Source organism: Acanthaster planci, linkage group LG06 (assembly GCF_054643075.1).
Source record: "Acanthaster planci isolate LZ-2023a linkage group LG06, COTS_SCS, whole genome shotgun sequence".
In the NCBI taxonomy this organism is placed as follows: Eukaryota; Metazoa; Echinodermata; class Asteroidea; order Valvatida; family Acanthasteridae; genus Acanthaster; species Acanthaster planci.
In genome coordinates this window covers 21,338,579-21,355,694 of record NC_141782.1, presented here as the reverse complement: position 1 = coordinate 21,355,694, position 17,116 = coordinate 21,338,579, and the positions used below count along the sequence as shown (strand labels likewise).

At 41.1% G+C, this 17,116-nt stretch overlaps 1 protein-coding gene across 8 annotated transcripts in view; it reads right to left on the bottom strand.

Moving 5' to 3' along the window:
• The window catches only part of LOC110987861 (WD repeat-containing protein 97-like), a 30,882-nt gene extending 14,049 nt beyond the window's left edge, over positions 1–16,833 (bottom strand). For 3 of the 8 annotated variants that reach the window (XM_087138164.1, XM_087138171.1, XM_087138168.1), the window contains exons 1-20: positions 16,738–16,833; positions 14,762–15,280; positions 13,915–14,070; positions 13,690–13,806; positions 13,083–13,306; positions 12,218–12,436; positions 11,125–11,253; positions 10,736–10,775; positions 10,310–10,445; positions 9,419–9,699; positions 8,728–8,800; positions 7,316–7,336; positions 5,881–6,063; positions 4,958–5,096; positions 4,348–4,454; positions 4,019–4,169; positions 3,583–3,658; positions 2,849–3,406; positions 1,878–1,901; positions 1,422–1,451 (exon numbers count right to left, since the gene is read on the bottom strand). In XM_087138164.1, coding sequence (XP_086994290.1) covers positions 1,422–1,451; positions 1,878–1,901; positions 2,849–3,406; positions 3,583–3,658; positions 4,019–4,169; positions 4,348–4,454; positions 4,958–5,096; positions 5,881–6,063; positions 7,316–7,336; positions 8,728–8,800; positions 9,419–9,699; positions 10,310–10,445; positions 10,736–10,775; positions 11,125–11,253; positions 12,218–12,436; positions 13,083–13,306; positions 13,690–13,806; positions 13,915–14,070; positions 14,762–14,998 — 2,901 coding nt within the window. In that variant the 5' untranslated portion in view covers positions 14,999–15,280; positions 16,738–16,833. Of the gene's footprint in view, positions 1–1,421; positions 1,452–1,877; positions 1,902–2,848; positions 3,407–3,582; positions 3,659–4,018; positions 4,170–4,347; positions 4,455–4,957; positions 5,097–5,880; positions 6,064–7,315; positions 7,337–8,727; positions 8,801–9,418; positions 9,700–10,309; positions 10,446–10,735; positions 10,776–11,124; positions 11,254–12,217; positions 12,437–13,082; positions 13,307–13,689; positions 13,807–13,914; positions 14,071–14,761; positions 15,281–16,483; positions 16,711–16,737 lie in introns of those variants that run through there. The other 5 variants (XM_087138165.1, XM_087138166.1, XM_087138169.1 and 2 more) reach the window with 5 other exon arrangements.
• Positions 16,834–17,116: the final 283 nt, after the last annotated feature.

The window sequence follows — 17,116 nt, the reverse complement described above, 5'->3', positions numbered from 1 at the left end:
GGCATTAAAAAAAGGCACGAGAATTGGCCAATTAAAATGGCTATTTTAGCACCTGAAACAGACGTGAACCAGCATGAAAACAACCACAGACGCAACCATGATAAAAGTCTCGGGTCACGTGGAAAAAACATCATCATCAAAAATCATCTGAAGTTTCACTGTTGATACACGCAAACAGAAATTGTGTTATAGTCCAGTACTTATCAACCAAGTTCTCTGCCCAATATACAACTGGTTGGGAGAGAACAAAGCTGAATAGAGTCAGAACTAGAGAAAGTGTGAATCAGTGTCCCAAGTCTTAAATAATCTGGCAAAACTTCAAGATGGCAGGACACCATAACTGTTACATTATTGTGAATTTTTTTTGATTACTTGAAGTTGTGACATGCAGGATCACGTAATGTTGAAAAAGCTTGCAAACTACACTGCATTTGGCATTAGTGATGTTGCAAATCTTATTAGAGTAAGTATTTGCTAAAGTGTGCAGAACTCTTGAAAATGCTAAAAGAGGGTGCGAGGAATTAATATTGTTTAAAAAATCATTAAAGAGGCTTGCAAACTTTTAAGGAAACTCAGGGTTGATCTACGGAAAATGCACTGCATAGCCAGTACTTCAATACTCAGATGAAATAACCTCTAGCTTCAAAGTTTCCTCAAAGTAACAACTCACAAAAAAAAATTGAAAAACACCGCAAGAGAAACAAAAAGTCATTCAAACTATCCGCATCACTAACAATCACACCTCAGAACTGGTAGTGAAAAGGTCATTCTTAAATTCTGAGATATGAAAATGAACTTATTGGTTCTAATATCTTTAACAAATGCTTGAAATACTGAGTCAAAGTGAAGGTTTCCAGGTATAAAATTCTCAAAACATTTCAGTGGTCCAAGTCTTGTAAAATGTCAATTGAAAACAACTGAATCCAGTACACTTGGTTCATTGATAATGATCATGTATGGTGAGCCTTGTCCATCAAAACTGAAATTTAGAAAAAAACTGATCAATCACATTTTGGGTCTTACATTTGTAAATGGAAATGCTCATGAAACGTCAAACAGGCTCTATGTTAAAAATGCACTTCACTGGTTGAACTTTTTTTGCAAAAAGTACCATCTAAATGAATTCTCAGAAAGTTCGCAGTGTGGTGTTTGATTCTGGCAGATTTTCAAAAAGTTAAGGTTGAGGAAAAATGAGTCATTTCATGATTCCACAAAACTCAACAAGCTTCCTTTTTTCCACCATCTAACGAACTTGCTTTACTCTAAGCAAAGTCAAGGCATGAGTCTTTTCGCTGCAAACCATGCTTAAACTTCTGATCATTAAAATGATGAAATATTGGGTGAGGCAATAAAACACACACTGGCTGTGAAGCATGCATCGTGCATTCAAAATAGAAAGTCAAAATCCTGCTCAAATATACCTCCTCCTCATCACTCCAAACTATGACCCGCTGCAAGTGAAAAGGTCAAATGTCAAAGGTCAGATTGGAAAATTGCTACAGGAAAAGCTAAAAGGAACAACAGTAGAATGTACGCTGACCTCGACTTTTTAATATTTTTGCTTAAAAACAAAACTGCTTAGGTTTGAAGACAAGGAATTATCATTTTAGTGGCAAAACAACTTCTTCATAGCCTGGCATAAGTTTTCTGCAACTACTCTTGGTCTTATGAAATTTCCTGCAGTCTCTTAAAATCTTGAATTAATCTGTATTTTACGGTCAATTCTTTGCAGTGACAATATTCCCGGCAGCAGATCTGCCTGACACATTTAGGAAAAAAGGTTAAAAGATTGCTCTCAAATTTAAAGGTGCTATTTGTGATGTACAGTCAAGAAATACTGAGCAATAAATTCAAAGGTTAAAAAGAATGTTAATCACCTCTGGGCTGTCCATTGACTTGGGCTGTGACAAGTGCAAAAGAAAATGAACGGTGCCAGCAAAAGAGAAGAAATAAAAAAAGAGAGAAAAGAACTTGGGTTATTTGTCAAAGAAGTTATCTGCGGCTTCAGTAATGGTTTGGTGATGTTGCCTTTTTCGTTAAAATGTATCTGCAAAAGGAAGAAGTGTCAGAGGTTAGTTGTTACACCCTGTCACCAAATGTTACCTGTAATCTTCAATTTGATCTGAAGGTTTCAGAGCAAGTGAAATACAGCTGGTAAATTGTGTGGGGTTCTCTGGCCGATTTGAACCCATTTAACTGAAGCTAAAGTGCAGTCTCAAAATAACTTTTTTTGCACCTGTTGGGCCTACACTGGGCCTCATGGCTGTCTGTCTACATGTTATCTTACTTTAAGTGGTCTTGAAATGCATGTTTGCAGTATGAAATTCAGTCTCCAATGTGGGCCCTTTTGGTAAGAAGCAGTATGTGTATATGGCATAACCTGCAAATCTGAAGTGTTCTGTTCCTTCTTTTGAGCGACCAGTGAAATGGCTTTTCAAGTTGCCTTTGATCACACTGGTGCCCTTATTTCTGGTTCAAAGGGGTCTCTATATTTGGAATGATTTCGCCTAATGCTTGCTCTAGTGCAATTTATACACGTATCCAATTTGTTATTTGCATTTTGCCTTTTCATTTTGGTAAGAGAGTACAGCACAAAATGGACAGAAAACTGCTTGCCCACTGGCAGTTCAATGAAGCACTGGGTGAAACAATGCCTGCTGAATTTAGAGGATCTCTCTATCTTTTCGAAGCCCAAATTAACCTCCTGGAATTGTCAATGGTAAAGCTTGCGGTAGGCTCATTTCTTTTGAACACTGTAGTTTTACAACTCATAGCAGATGGGAAACGGAGCTTGAAGATATAAGATTTCACCTGAACTTTTTGGTAGACGTGGTTTTTTTATACTGACCCTTCTCCTTGAGGCAATCTGAGCCAGCTGGTCATCACTCAACGTCGGCGGTTTGTACTTCTCCTTCATCTTCTCCGTCTCCTCCGGAGGCCAGAGAAGACGGATTAAGACAGAGTTGGGAATGAACCCTGAAGGGTTGATGGGTAAGCGTGGGGGTTGGGGTACCGGCTTCTGCGCCTCGATACGTTCCACGGTCGCCCGGATTCCATCCTCATAATCCTCTTCCCTCAGCTGCGTCTCAAAGACTCGTGGCAGCTCTGACGGTTTCGGGGGACGGCGGACCGTCGAGGGGTGCGGGAAGAACCCGGAGGGCTCCCTCTCTGGTTTCCATGACGCCTCGGACTCCTCGTCGTCATCCCCAGCATCTGGGTTGAAGTTGTCCTCATCCGAAATCTTCTCGTGCTCTGTCTCCAGATGGACTATGTTCCAGTACTGGCGGAAAGCTTCTCTCTTGATTTTGGTAGCTGGGATGGTCGCTTTCTTCTTTGGAAGCTCGTCGAAGGTGCCGTCGCGGAGCTTACGGAGTTCACCTTCTCTGGCATCCAGCAACGTAAAGGCCTACAATTCAAGAAACACATGTCATTCACACAACATGGTCAGCCACCAGCTGTTTGAGATGTAAAAAAACAAACAAATTTCCTGTATCCCATTTGGCAACTGTCTCTCAAGTTTACCATCACATTCTAGGTCATTCTAGGTCAAAGTTCATTTCTAATGTTATTTTCCTGACTTACAGCTTCCTTCAGTTTCTTTTCCTTTGTTATTTCTTCTGTTTCCTCCTCGGTCAGCACATCCACAAAATGGTCAAACCTGTGACAGAAATCAAATTGACAGCAAACAAGAGGAATAAATCGATTCCATAAGACAGTCATCAACTAGTCATTTTCAAGCTTGTAGACAAAACTCCAAACTTTTCACGCAAACATAGCCTTGAAAACCCTTGGTGTTCAAGTCCATCACAAGTCCCTCCAAGTCCATCACAAGTCGTCCAGTTTTCAGCCAAGTCACAAGCAATCCAAAGAAATGTGACAAACATATTTCCTTTGTCACTGCTGACCCTACTGGTTGCAACTTATCTTGTGAAAAAACTTATAAAAGGGCTTATGATGGACTCTGGTACAACATTGCTTAAAGATTTCTGAGCTTCAGAGGGCATCTCTGACGTCTTACTTAAAAACAGAAGAATGTGCAGCCCTAAGTCTTTTGTTGCTTAGTGGCGACATCGCTCGGACCTTGTCCGTATCCAGCGGGATGGGCGTCTCTGAGGGGATCTCAGGAAACACCATGGAAACCATCTTCCTCAAGTACATTCTTGGCATATCTATAAGAGAAAAAGACGGCTGAGTGATTCAGAAAAGGCAACCCAAGAATTTTATTCTTTTATCTATTAACGCACCTGTCAGTATGCTCCCCCTCAAGAGTAAATTTTGCTATGTTATTCCCGCCGCTTTTATCATCCCATGTTCTAAGTTCCAAGTTCTGTCAGACACAGTACTTACAACTAGCATGATCTATTCGGTGGATGTGGTTTCCAATTCCGACTAACAGGTCGCCCTTCTGACTACAAAAGCTCAGGCTGAGCGCTTCAGCATTGAGTTTAATTGATCTAGGAATGAAGATATAGTCAGTTATTTCTCGTCAAATGTAATCTGAAAAATGAATTCTGAAATGTTCTTACAACTGATCAGGCAAGATTGAAATGCTATCTGGACACAAGCTTCAAAGTGAAAATGCAGTTATTTGGACTTTAATACTAGCATCACATAAAGACCGTCGTTGTTTACGCCAAATAAAAACATAGTGGAACTTTGTTATAACAAGATCGTTGGCACTCAACAAGTATTTGCAATAGTTACCTTGTATTATCAGTAATGGAAACAGAGACAAAGAAAAACTTGGGACCTAACATTGTCCTTGTATCACCAGTTCTCTTCGTATCTGTGTTTGACTATACCCCCAAATTTGCTTTTGCTTTATAGGATTCAATGTCTCTGCAGACAAAAAAGGAACTGATATTGAGCAGATATCATCCAACTGGGCACCACAAACAAAAAGACTGCAGCATGGTGCAACAGCTTGCGATGAGGCCCAAACGTTGGCTTGCTTTACTTGATCAATTTGTTGTCCTCGTCCCAGATCTTGATGGTTCCGTCAGTGCTAGAGGAGGCAAAGACTCCCATGCGTGGATTGCAGGCGAGGCCTGTGATGTTGTCAATGTGGTCTTGATCCGGACTGTGATCATTCCTCTCTGGAAGAAAGAAAAAATAAGGTCAGTAAAAGTTCATGATCGGCTCCAACTTGGGAGTGCTGCGGAGAACAAACTTCTGCTTAGAGAATTGATATGCTGAGCAAAAGCCAGGCCTGTTTTCATGACTATTTCTAGCAGCAACTGAAGAATCAGCTAGAGTATTTCACAAGACAGCATGAAAATAATTGTAATGCACATGGACAAACCCTGTAACTAAAAATTCTGTGCTTACTTGGTCAGCACATAATAAACCAATAGCGGCGCTAAGTCACATGACCTGTAGTGGGTATTCAGTATTAATTCAAAAGCAAAGTGTTTCGTAAGTATCATTTACCAATAATAAAGACGATTGTTGGTATCGTACTCAGACTACTGATGTGCTGGGCACTATACCGTATCAGCTTTGTCATTCGTAAACAACAATCAAAACACACATTGCTATAGGTTGATACCCACTACCTGTATAGGTCACATGATTTAGCAGATGAAATCAGTCTATTTCTGCCCTAGAACTGTCACAGAGTGTTGATAGTAAGCAAATAATTCCTTTGTAAGCAGTTATAGAACTGCAAACGGCCATAAAGATAGAAGAAAAATTGTTCTGCAAATTTTGATGCTTAGCACAAATCAGCAGAGAGCCAGTTGCAAGAGACGAGACTTGTGAGACATGTTAATTGGGAACCTGCTATCACTGGGCAAAGCTTCTCTTTGCTAAGCGTTTCTATGTAACTGGCCCCAGCGTCATGAGTAATGCGCAATGCATGGTTAACGTTACGCAACCTACGTTTGTTCTGCAGGTTGTAGTGCACTATGCTGTAGGTGGCCGACGATTCATCCTGGAACGCCACGCACAGCGTGGTCCGCATGACGGACATGTGCAGGGGGGTGTGGGCACAGTAGAATGACATCAGGGGAGCCAGGGATTCCTCGGCGAATGGGAAGACTCGCCAGACCTTGATGACATTATCTGCCAGGGAGGGAGGAAAGTTGGCCACATTAAGAGAAATTCAGATCGCAGCAGGATTCAAGCTTTCATTGCTGATTAAATGAATAGAATGATTGCTTGCATCTTCCAGTTTTAAACCTGGGATTAAACCCAACATTGTTGATAAAGTGAATAGCGATTGCTTGTATTTTTCAGTTTTATAAACTCAGACCTGTGTCAAAGTAAACTTTATCAAAAATTCTTCCTTTCATTTCACAAGAGCCACTTTCATGGCAAATCGCAGTGAAAATACAAGGCAAATTATGACTTCTAAAGAATGGTTTATTTTATACTTTCTGGGCTCTACAATCATAAATATGCCTGCATCAAGTTTGTTAACATAAACAGGACGTGCCGGTTTGAGGACGAAATTTCTGCCTCTGATAAATTGGTGCAGCAAAAGTTGTGTCAAATGACAGAAACATGTAAGTACTGCCAAACTAAAAATGTGGCATCCAGGTTGATAACTTGAATGGAACTTGAGAATTACAGCATGTTAGTGACTTGGCTTTGCTGTGGAAAAGGTGAATGGTGCATTTTGGCTTTCTTACGTGACCTTGTAGATCACATACATGTAGGTACGGCACAGAATGGGCAAGAATGATTTTCAGCTGATTGTGGGCACAAACTTACAATGCCGCCTCTAGCTTCTAGAAGTAGCCTAGCAGCAAATCTAGTTTTGCTCGTCTCCCATCACGTTCAAAAAGTGGCCACCAAGCTTTAAAATCTGGCCGTAAGTACAAACTTTGGGTGCTACATTTACGTTCTGGAACATTTCACAAAAAAAGCTCTCCAGGAATGTTTAAAATGCTGCCAAAATGACAAATCTTCCTCTCAGGTACCTAAAAATGCACTAGACCTGAACTCAATTTATGAGAGCCTCTTAAGTGAGCTCTGAACCCTATGCTAAGAATCTGTCTTCCCCACTCCCCCCCCCCCGACATCTCAGTATTCCTTTCGAGTTGCCACAGAGTTTTAAATTAAGGACTCAGAGAACACCGCCATCATATGAATGGAATGCATCTGAAAGCACACACATGGTAGAAATCGTGTAAGGATCTTTCTTTACTGCAACACTTCGCAGTATTTTATACTGTTCCGGGCATTTTTATGATGTGACTAGATTACACGGCAGGTGCAACACTTGCTTCTGCAGATAAGCAAGAGTTTTGTGCCAATACACACAGTGAGGAGCAACACACAGACACAATGGGCAGCCCATCCAATCACTTACCATTGTACAGCATGCCATAGTCTACATGCGTGAGGGACACAGGTGTAAAGTAACATGCACAATGAACAGGTCAAAATCAATCAGTGACAAGTCACACATACATGCAGATAGACATATAAATTGCCGACACTGCCAACACAAAGGCTTCACAGCCAATTTCTATGTTATTTAACTTACTGATTTTTAGAGATACCATCCGTAGTCCGGATTGGACTACGTGGGAAACCACCCACAGCCCGCCATGCATCATGTAGCTGTTTTGGTAATAGTTCTCAACAGGACAGCTTGAGAGCTAAAACTCTCTGTGAAATTTTAGATTGTTAGGTCGAAACCTCTGTTTAATTAAATTTTTTCCCTTTATTTCTCTGACAACCAACAGCAGGGACCAGCTACTCATAAGTGTCATTAAAGACACAGTCCCTCATTTGCAGTTATCTCAAAAGGTACTATTATTAAAAGCATATCGGTTTAATAAAGATGGTTGTGAGACTAAAATCCTTGTGAAATTATTCTTTCTGGCAAGCTGTTATTTTCAAGAAAACAAGGAAAGAAGGCCATTTCCAAGGACGCGTATTAAGACGTGCGTTTAAAAAAATTGCCATTGGAAACATGCAGAAGCATTCACATGACACACACGTGCAAGGTCACTACAATTTGTCGGTTCGGCACATGACATTTCATAACTGCATTTGACTGAATGTGAGAATGTGTCCCAGATGCTGAATTTGGACACAATTTAAAACACGACTGAGCAATTTTTGATACGATACTGAAATCCTAGAATACTGCTTTCTCAGAAGGTACAGAATTCACCGAGATGAAACTTCATCATGTTTGTTCTAAGATACCCTTCTTTAAATTTTGAGTAATTTTGTTACCTCAAAGGAAAATAACGCATAAATGACAAAAGATGGACTGTATCTTTAAAAACAAACACACACCACGTAAACACACGATGTAAATACTTGACGACCTATAGATAAATAGACAGATACTGTAAATTACCAGATTCAGAGCTTTTTAATAATTTCTTCAAGTAAGTCCATGGAAATTTAAATGCTCATGCATACTGCAACAATGATGAACAAGACAAACACAGTCGTTTCACAATAGTGCGCCACCAAGAGTTTGCAACTCGTTGGCCAATCACAATACGCAAAATTTGTCAACCAAATGCGCATTTAGAAAGGGTCAATAAATTTTGCGCGTTATGATTGGCCAACGTGACAACGCTTGGAGGCGCATTATTGTGAATCGCCCGTATTGACAAATGCAGTCAACATGAAGGAACAAATCTGCTCTCACAAAATCACAAGCAACAAAACAATTCAACCTTTTATGGCATTTCAAACTTTGATCTCTTTTGATGAATCTATCTGTGATAAAGGTATAAAACAGTGTAGAGTATTTACCTAACCCTGTCGATATCAGGAGGTCATTCTTGGGGCTAGCCTTCAGCCCAAGCACTCCCTTGAAGCCATGAGCCTAGAGCAGTATCAAAGAAGACAGTTTAAAACAATCATTATGAGAATGTCGTCATCAGCGCTGTTACCAAGTATCTTTTCATTTTTACGCCTCTGCACTGCAACGTACAATCCACTTAAAAATCAACGCTCGGCGAGTCATTTATTTCAGTATTCTCTGGGCTCAACAACTGACCACAGTTGTGATAAATTGTGAGGTTGAACTGATTGATATAAATCACTTCAGCCTGAGGCTTCCACAGAGTGCATTCACCCCTGTGATTTAGGTAAAACTTGGTCTTTACAGTCTATCTGAAGGCTGGGAAACATCTGAGCTAGATTGACTCAGCCTTTGGGTGAATCTAATTTCCTGGCATGATTCTTTTACAAATGGCAACGGGGAATATGGAAATATTAATGGGGAGTTCTGTTCCCCTAAAATCACATTAATAACTCATTTGTGTGAAATTTCCAAGAGTTATTCACTTGTACATGATAACATAGCAGATAAAACTAAACACACAAAGTTCTGCTCTTGTTAAGTCTGTCCTCTAACTTTACCAAATATAGTCTTTTTTCAGTTTTAATGGCATGGCAAATCATCTCCAGACCTTTCATAACAAAAAAATTTGTCACTCACATCAGCTTTGAAAACCACTTCCATTGTGTTCCAGTGCAGTACGGCTACGTTGCCGTCTCTACGCCCCCCGATCAGCAAGGTTCGATTCCTGGATTTGTTCCGACTCCAGCGCGACTCGGGGGTCTGCGTGGGCTCGATGACATATTCGTACAGGGCAATGGTGTTCAGGAACTCCTTCTCGCTGTGGCTGTCATGTTTCCAGACTCGAAGAACCTTGGCTGGGTTCTTTGTAGTGTCCGCTTTGATGATGTCGCCGGTCTTACAGACGACAAACAAAATATCTGAAGAGACACCAGCACTTTTATTACAGCCGCTTTGCTTAAAAATTTGCTTAGTGCTAAAAGCATTTGCCTTGTAAAAACAGGTTACCAGCCAATGATTTATTGTATGTACATGTACACTGTGTTCAACTGGTATGCTGTGAATATTTTTCTGACCATATAAACTTGCTTGGCAAGGGTTTAAACTAGGAGGCTCTGTAAAATTGGTCCAAGACTGCAATCCTGGTAGTATTTACACTGATTTGACAAGAATGTGGATACCCCAAGTGAGGTGACTTACTTTCGATTTTAGAAAAACAAATAATGTTTATACATGTCTCATCAATTTTATGTTTCATTAATTTTTAGATTTGGTCAGCAATACCACATGGCCCAAAAGCTTGCTTACAAATGCCTACAGGTAGGATTGTCTTTTATGAGATGTACCAAAGTAAGTGAACAAGGGAAAGCGGGGGACAAATGGCCCAGGAAAACTTCTGAAAGAATTTGCACAAACGGCACGTGACTTGACCCAAGACTAGATTACTTGTGAATGACTTGTGACTTCACGCTATGTGTACTTCTCTTTAAAGGGAAAAGGAAACCTCCAGAGATCTTTGGCAGGTCTTACTCTCTGCAGCTGCGTAAGCTGCATCCAGGATGCCTTGCGTGGTGGAAGCAAGGAACGATGTCAGCACATCACCGGAGCCGGGCGTAACGATCCGCACACTGCTATCTCTACTGACGCACACGGCTCTTGTCGGCATCTGGTTCAAAAACCACACAAAGACTAATCAATGACTCTGTTTCAAAAGTGCTGACTCAAGCGAGTTGCTAGAACTCTCACACTCCTTGATGGGTTGTTAGGATGAGTTGGCATCAGTTTGTTACATTCTCCATAAAGGTAGGTTCAGACAATGGATCATCTGTATCTCTCATCGAACAGACCAAAGGTTTGATACAATCAAACTTTCATGAGTTTCGTAGTCATCCATGGAAAAAAATTAAGTACCTAACCAAAAAAAAATACTACAAGTAAGAAAAGAGGAAAACTTACATTTGGATGATCTGTGGTTGTTATTTTTGACACTTTACTCCTAAAGAAACAAGGCAAGAATTAGGATTAGTTTACAGATACAGGTGTTGTAAAAACTAGGAAAGCAAATGCAATGAACCCCAAACTGGACCAAGAGAGGGTGCAATTTTCTGAGCAATGGAGGTTCCTTTGGTTGGAACTGCATTTTGCTGGTTCACAAACGACTATGAAATGGACGAGTTACGATCGCGTCGCTGCCAACCAACATGGCTCTTTTCAACCAATGAGGGGGTGCTTCTGCTCGAGGTGGATATACAGACATTTTAAAGCTTTTTGAAGCTGCAAGACATATGGAATAAGCGTCGGTATATTCTTGACAGATGGGGCTGACAAGAAAGCTACTAGCTTACCCCACTGCTGTGAAGAGATTATGGACATGTCGCAGCCGCCATAGGTCTACAGTTGTCAAGGAATAGGAGTAGATGTTATCCTTTTGTAGCACCGTTCCGAGTCCTTCCACTGGCTCATCAGTTTCAATCCTGAAGAGGACAGCAGAAACAAATTTCCAACTTCTCAAATTCTCTGGGTGGAAAAGGAGTATGAGTAACTAGACCTGACCTGACTTGTGAAGGCATACGAGATGCGTTAATATTACAAATGGTTGGAAATATCTGAGTCCTTTTGAAACAATTGGACATATTCGGGATACCGTTTATACTCAGCTTCACTAATTAAAATCCCAAGTTGCTCTGTCTAGTTTCCTATGTTCTACTGTACTCAGTAGTGTTTAAGTATAGTTGAGAGACCTTAGAACCTGACTGATTCTAAAATGAATTGTTTACTTCTATGCTTCAAAATCCTAGGCTGTGTCCTATTAAAACGGGCTTCCTGAGCTATGGCTAGGTCTATTTTCTGTGTGTCTCCTCGTTTTTCCAATGGGGTGACGACCTAGACCTAGCTCTAGACAACAGATTCGGATGCAACCTTACTGAGTTGTCTTCAGTTTTAACAACAGTCCTTGTTGTCTTGTCTGAACGTCATTCATCTGACCCTAGAGATGCAGTCTGGTACTCAAAACATGCAAATTACGATAAAGTTACAGTGAAAAGTGACGCTGCATACTTGGTTTGGGCTTAGAGATCTTAAATGAAGTAACATGGAAGGTACACACACACTATTGTCAGAAAGTGCCGGCATTAGCTGCAGATTTGGTGCATTTTGGTGTGTAAATCACACTTGGTCAAAGGATCATATTTCCTCATGGTCGATATAGACGGAAATCAAGACAACTAAAGGTAGGGGTGTACGGTGGGTGCTGCAACACCCTAAACTTTTTTGATAGGGGTACTCGAGCATCCTAACTTTACCCCCTTTTTGGTAGACATGAAGGCACATCCAGTAACCCAATAATCCTCCAGAGACATGCTCCACAGAGCTTGGTTAGGATTTACATGTCAGCCTGTTTTAACCAAGCTAACGAATGCTGAAAAGTTCACTGCTTACATGTCCACTTCATCACAAGTTTCCAAGCTCCACACTCGCAGGGTACAATCGTGGGACGCCGAGACGATGTAGGGACCGTAGGGGTAAGCACAGAGGGCAGTCACGGATGCACCGTGCCCCACAAACACCAACAACAGGTGCCAGGAGTCGTCCCAGACCTTGATGGAACCATCCCGGGCACCGGTGATTAGATGCTTCAAAGGGTTGAAGAACAGCAAGCTACAAGAGAGATGACTACATGTATGAATGTAAGCTAGGTGTGTTGTAAAAGTCCACGGTGAAACAGCTGCGATTGCATAATGTAAAGTTTTCAAGATAACCAGAAAGGTGCTGTAGGGGAAAAAACTAAGCAGGTAAAACTTGGTACTGATAAAGGGCGGATCTGAGGGGAGCCAACAGGATACTGCCTCCCCCTTCCAAAAAGTTGGGGAATTATGAAAGGAAGGCAATTTGGAAGGATTTCTTTAATTTTGCTCCCTTCAAACAACATTTTAAAAGCACCAAACTGTAGCCTCAACCCTCAAAAAGGCCACAAACAAGTTTAAGACCCAAAAAAATTCCAAAATATTTGCCCTCCCTCCCCAATAAATCTGGTTCTGGATCCATCTTTGGCACTGACGAACATCTTACATGATTAGAGGCCACAGCAAGTTGCTATAGACTCTGATAGAAGTTATGGGGCTGGTAACAGGTAACAAGAGACATACAATAATGATGGACTGCTCATTGTTCATTTGGATAGCCCACGATTTCGCTTAAAGTGGAAAAACTTTGACTGGGTTATGAGGATTTAGCTGAAAACAGCTGCGTCCCACAATTATGGAATATTAGCCCCGCCCACCCTCGGATCAGGTTTCTCTTTTACCTTGTGATGTTCCTAACATGGAGGTTCCTTTTATATGACAGGAGCCGTCCCTCATATAGATTGAAGATCGCCACCCCGGCATCGTGGACGGCAAAGCAGCGCTGGGCTCGACTGGCCGTCTTCTCCAGGGCTATCATGGTGAAGATGTCCTCTGGCGTCAGTCCCGTAGGGTCGATGGATTTTTTGGGGATGAGGTGTTTAGCCCCGTAGCGGAAACACCAAGACTGACAAATAATAAATAAGAAGCCATCAAAATGAAGATGAATTTAGCGGTTTAAATATATGTACCTATGAGAATGACTTTTCTCATTTATTCTGAAAAAAGTGACTTTATGAAGTGATTTCTATGATTTTTATTAAACAAGATCACATTTACTCTTAATTTTTGTCCGCAAGTACAAACACCATCAAAGTTTTTGTGGAAAATTTAAAAATTATTGAATTATTTTTCCAATGAGGTTTGAAAAGTCGGCTTACTTTCAGAATGGTATTACCCAAGCATTTCTATCCAGCCCGGCATAACCACACGCCATGCATTATAAAAACTCTATCCCTTATGCCAGATCAAGAGGTAGCAGCCAGCTTCTCTCTGTAGCCTTCTACATACCATTATGGAAGCCTGCCCTGCAGTGACTATCTCATTCTGCTGCTCGTTGTACAATGCACAGCAAATCTTGTGTGGTGCCTTGGCCTCCGAAATCAAGTCGAAGTCCCTGCTGAACATCTGTGAGAGACAAATAAACGGTGTAGACGTCATTACCAAGCTCGGCAAAGAAGAGTTGACTGTCCAGCTGCCAGTACATACAAAGATTAGAACTGAGATTACATGTACCTTGAGGTACTCTTCACCAGTTGTCCAGCCAACATAACGCTTGACCTCGGCCGCATATTCAAGTTTCTCAATCGGTTCCTCTGGCTCGATTTGATCTTTGCTCCGTCCATCCTTACGAAATAGGTTGATACCATGGCAGTCTAGAGTCAAGTATTCCTGGTTTGGGATCAGAGAACAGTCAGTTTGAAAATTAAAGCAACCTATCATGTGCAAACCTGTTTCAGAACTCAAAGGGTTGAGGAAAATGTAAACAGTGTTGTGTAACTGACTCATTGTGTGCGTCAAGAAGCCTGTGTCCAAAGCTATTGCCTGTGGCTGAATGCTTTCGAGGCCACTGGCTATAGCTGCCATTGCCCATATATATGTACCACTCCTAGCCATAGCCAGTGGAATTAAACACGGCTCATGATATTAGTTAATCCTGCACTTCATGCACATACATGCACTGTTCTATCTTCCAAATTATGGATCTGCTGACATGTTTGTTTTGCCCCAAGGGAAAGTAGCTGTTTAACATCAATCTTGGCCATTGCTTAATGTCATATTTTCTGTGGAACTTATTATTGGAGAGAAAAAACTACAAAATTTACAATGTCAGAACCAAACAAGAGAAGCTTTAGTTTCTCTCAAAGGAAATTCTATTTTTATTCTGTCCTTCAAACTTGCTTCAAGAAAAAGAGTAAACATTCTGAGCAGCTTGAGTATGTCAAGGTCGTCTGTAACTACATGTAAACAAAGCATTCTGCAGCCTTGGGCAGGCAGTTTTCTGGGGCTGCATTTTGAGAGATCTCTTGGAGCTAAAAAAAAATGAAAGAAGCAGAAAACAAGGGTAAAAGATGATTGCTACCTCTGTTTCTGTGTTGTACATCACATCCATTAGAGGCTCCGTATGGTTGATCTTACGCAAGTGATGCACCCCATGTCCAATGTGGACTTCGGCTGCGTCAGCCCGGGCCACCTCCCGTGTGGTCTTACGGATGGACTCCCGCAGTACTCGCCACAGGAACTGACCCGTCGTCTCGCCTTCTCGCTGTCCGGGCCGACGTTCCCGCTCCCTCAAAATCTTGGCCACTGATTCACTCATGATGTGCACCTCACTTCTTGGAAGACATGCTCAGTATTGCTAATGAAAGACTACTAGCTTTGGTTTCAGGGATTGATCGGAGTGGCATATCTCGTCATCAGACGAACAATGCAATATGAAATGTCACTGCTCAATCAAGTTCTAGTATAACACAGCCAATGACAGTCTCTATTCTGTCTTACATCTCCTTAGATAGTTCAAGCAGGTTCATCCGTAGTACTGTCGACTGCTTCTCAGAAGTGTTGCACGTTAGTTTTACGTATAACGTGTTGCACTTCTGTTCTGTGTAAAAAAAACCAACAAGAACAATGCAAACAGGTTCAAGCAGGTTCATCCATAGTACCGTCTACTGCTTCTCAGAAGTGTTGCACATTAGTTTTACGTATAACGTGTTGCACTTCTGTGTAAAAAAAAAATGCGAACAATGCAAACAGTTTCAAGCAGGTTCATCCATAGTACTGTCTACTGCTTCTCAGAAGTGTTGCATGTTAGTTCTGCGTATAATGTGTTGCACTTCTTTTTATGTAAAAAAAAAAGCAAACAATACAAGCGCTACATTAAATCATTTCACAGACTAAGCATCTGACATTATGGTCCATGTGCTATATTTCTGGTTTTCTGTGTCCAGGGGTGAGATCGGAGGAAAGTGGGACCACAAAATATTAATGAGCTAACGTGCAGAAATCCAACGACTTGGTGGAATTCACCCTTTTTGGGGTTCATTACCATTAGCACCCTATTCCTATAATAAGGAAACAAAGTCCACTTCCTCAAAATAACTAGCATAGGCCTAGTTTAGGTAAATTTTGACAATATTTAAGCAAGAAAACTTCAAATTTCTAACCCAAGTTTGGCAAAAGACAACCACTCAGTCGACGAATCACGCCATTTTCTTTTTTGTCTGGTTACCCGACTCAGGCCTTTTGGATTCATCAACACAAATCTCCATCCAGGTCAAGGAACCAGACTACATTCCCTTATTTGTTGTTCGCAGCTCTTCACAGTACGCCACCGTTTTAACCCAAAATTTCCCTCAAAACCAAAAGCCCTGTTCTCTTTTCTTTCTAATATGAAAGAGGACATCAGCAACAACTTGTTAGATAAGTTATTTCAAAAAAGTAGAATTTATTCCCTTACAATAGGAACAGGGTGCTAAAGGTAATGAACCCCCCTTTTTAGGGGAAATTTCTCTTTTCTTCCCAAATGTGAGTAGGGCCTAAACCTTATCATCATTATTGGAATCTCTGATTCTCTCTTAATCCCAAGCCGGGCACATCAGTTAGACGGTTTAAGCATTAAAGACCATTTTTGGGGTGAATTCGGAGGATTTTGATTAGGGGTAGGACCTAGGCCGAAGTATGAGCTATTTTGAGTGAAATGAATTAACAGGATGGAAAGCCTATGGAAGGTGGGGCCTACTTGGATTCTACTATCGTCCGACCATGTACAATTGTTCAAAAAGCCGGTTTGTAGGGTCCAACTTACTCAGACTAACGTTGGGCATGATCAGGGTGAAGACTGAAATTAAAATATGGATTTGAAGTCCATCACTTGTGACTCGTACTACGTACATGTACTAGGCCTAGTGTTGGTATCGTGCATATGGCATGCATGGCCAAAATTCTGTAGTTTCACCAGTAGGCCTATGCCTTGGGCGATGGCTGAAAATCAGTTGGTAAGAGATTGAAAATTCAAAATGAAATATCAAACTTTTGAAATAAGACGAGTTGCAAACTAACCACTTAGGCCTATGCGACCTTTAATGGTTGACAGTTGTTGATATTAGGTAGAGTCGTCCACCGCCATGTTCCGTCGTCAGGGAACTGTATGTGCTGACAGCATACAAACAACAGAGGGCGCTATTAAAGAAGCGCACAAATTTAAGTTTTAAATTGACAACGAGGGCCAATCTACATGTAAGCCGACATTGTTTCTCAAACAAAACTAAATTGTTGTTGTGCCGCTCATCTTTTCACTTTTTATTAAATTTTAGTTAGTTTGCTAATTACATTTCCTTTAATGTTTACACAAACTCACCACCCGAAAGTGATAGAACCGCAGACCGCAAGCAGATTTCGAAATGGCATCCCTCTTTTTTCTCGAACACCAAAGATCATT